Raw genomic sequence first — 2,542 nt, forward strand, 5'->3', positions numbered from 1 at the left:
AATGAAACCGCAGTCGTGCTTGCATGATGTAGCTCCATTCATCCTCAATGAGACTGCTGGAGATAGCTGAGCGCTTGTACTCTGCTATTTTCGTCAGCCCCATTGAAATAAATTGAGCTGCCCTGCAAATGTTCGCTTACCGCTTCATTCAATCTCCACATCACTGAGGATGCATGCAGGGAGCCTGCAGGACAAGAATAGGGGGGCACAAGAGCTCTGTTCTTGGGATCTCAGCAACCCCCTTAAAGTGTTATCACATTTTACAGTCATATAGCAAAATGCCATGGTTTCACAAAAATTTTCTCTAAAACAGTCATATGACAGCATCCTGTTTCTGTTGCATCATGTTTCTATTTTACATCCCTGTGGCATTTTCATAGTGTTTTTAAAAACATTGCTTATTATTGTTTTACTGAGTTTTGTTGCAGCCAAATGTTATTTGCAGTCTGTAGTGCATTATGAAATGCAGTACATTCAATGTGTTTTGGTATTTAAAGACTGTTTTTTGGTTAATGGCATTTTTTTGTTCAAAACACAGTATGCTCTTGGAATTACATTCTTTCTGGTGCTTTTCCCATAGGTTTCTCTATAAGACTTGAACAAAAGAACTAAAAGAAAACTTAAATGTTACCAAATAAAAAAAGGCCACCAAAAACGCTGAAAAAATGTGTGCATGAAAAAGTCTTTAGAGTTGTTGAATGGAGAGAACTTGTCCCCGGCGTTATTTAGACATAAAATGATTCTATGATATCCCTAAAAAACATCAACAAAAGTAATGAAAAGCGTAATAAGATAATGATAAAAATAGTATTAAGAATTTCTGTTTTCTCTTTCAGATCTTGGTCTCTTGCTTTGTGGTGGTATCTACATGAACATTCTCTTGAGATTTGGTACCAGATTTTTTTGCTGCGCCACACTTCTTAATTCTGTGAAGTACTCTGATTACTGCCTTCTTAAGCTTTGCATTCCCTGCGATGAGTGCTACCGAGTGGAGTACAGGGTAAAAAACGGCAAACAAAAATAGTACTTCTTTATTGCAGATGTCATAGAAGTCAAAGCGAAGCAGAACGGAGACGATAAAGTTCATAACAGTCATGACCTCAATCGTGATCACCGAGCGGATAGCAGAGAAGTGGGCATCCATGCTGGGGGTGGTGAAACTTGTGATGCTGCTACTTAAATGTCTTATGTGGACAAAAATAGCTTCAACCAAGAACGTACATGACACACTGACCAATATAAAAGGCAGAAAATGTCCGAAGAAGTACGATGGCACCAAGTATATGAGCTGCTTGTCGATGCTTGTGTTAGTTTCTATGTTTCTTGGAGGAATCATGATATCTAAATTTCCTTCAAAGTTATAAGCACAAAAAAATCCAGAAGCAAAAGCTATGAACAACGAGGACAGAATCATGTAGAGTAGGAGTTCTGGAATCCTCAACTTCATACGAATGAGAAGAATGTTTTTAAAGATGACAACCTTGATATAATATAAAACACAAAGCCACATAGCAAACCAGAGACTGCAGAAGTCAAAGAATAAATAGACGGCATTGAACATCCAGTTAAAAACTTTGATGTTATAAAAGTACAGATTGAAGGCTCGGTTGGCGAGATTAAATATATAGCAACACATGAAGAGGAATCGACAGAGTCCAAGACTGAAGAATATCTTATCGAATGGCTTCAGTTTTCTACCTTCCCACCAGTCCTGCACCTTGGTTACTGTGATGAATCCATTGACCACCAAACCACAAAAAATCTCAACCGAAGCTATAGAGTAGACTATAGTACTTTCAGCCCAGGACATCTTGACGTTGGATGCCTTTTACTGCTCAACAATCCAAATATTGAATGACTTAGGTCAGGCACCTTTTTATTTTATGGATCTCAGGCTGTTGGATCTGAATATTTTTATGTAATGCAAATCCAAAAATTTGCAGCCCTTCATGGTTCTATAAAATTAATAATAAATTAATTTGGCTAGGAGTCAATTACTGCATGTTGATCAGAGCTAAATGCAAATAAAGTCTAACTATAAATGTTTGCATATCAGTGCTAACTCATTCACTCCTGGACATTAGTATAACAATGACTGGTTCACAAAAAGAAATGTTCTGCAGGGGCAGATTTTGAATTCTTAAATAACCCCAAAGCTAATGCATGTTATTATGGGGGCATATTTACTTAGACTAAAGTAAGCTTTGTGCCTAACTGCAAGCAACAAATGTATTAAAAGTAGATTTCTAGTAGAGATAAGCGGGCGCGCTCGGATAAGCCAGTGACTCGAGCGAGCCTCGCTCTTCTCGAGTAACTGCATTCTTGTCTGAGCATGCTCGGGCGGGGGGGGGGGGGAGCGGGTGGTGGCGGGGGATAGCGCGTAGTAGCGGGGGAGAGAGTGAGAGAGCTCTCTCTCCCTCGCCCTCCCCCCCTGAGGACGCTTGGACAAGAATGCAGTTACTCGAGAAGGCTCGCTCAAGTAACTCGCTTATCCGAGCGTGCTCGCTCATCTTTAGTTTCGAGTATAATCTATGCTACATTC

General features: G+C 39.7%; 1 protein-coding gene across 1 annotated transcript; it reads right to left on the reverse strand.

The window, feature by feature from the left end:
- Positions 1-832: 832 nt before the first annotated feature.
- LOC136610007 (taste receptor type 2 member 4-like) lies at positions 833-1,810 on the reverse strand. Its single transcript, XM_066589294.1, has one exon. It carries the CDS (start codon positions 1,808-1,810, stop codon positions 833-835), a length of 978 nt encoding a protein of 325 aa, XP_066445391.1.
- Positions 1,811-2,542: the final 732 nt, after the last annotated feature.

The sequence above is a fragment of the Eleutherodactylus coqui genome, chromosome 1, assembly GCF_035609145.1.
Source record: "Eleutherodactylus coqui strain aEleCoq1 chromosome 1, aEleCoq1.hap1, whole genome shotgun sequence".
Taxonomy (NCBI): domain Eukaryota; kingdom Metazoa; phylum Chordata; class Amphibia; order Anura; family Eleutherodactylidae; genus Eleutherodactylus; species Eleutherodactylus coqui.

Coding starts and splice junctions, on each gene's coding strand:
- LOC136610007 (XM_066589294.1), bottom strand. CDS start 1,810: ATGTCCTGGGCTGAAAGTACTATAGTCTACTCTATAGCTTCGGTTGAG.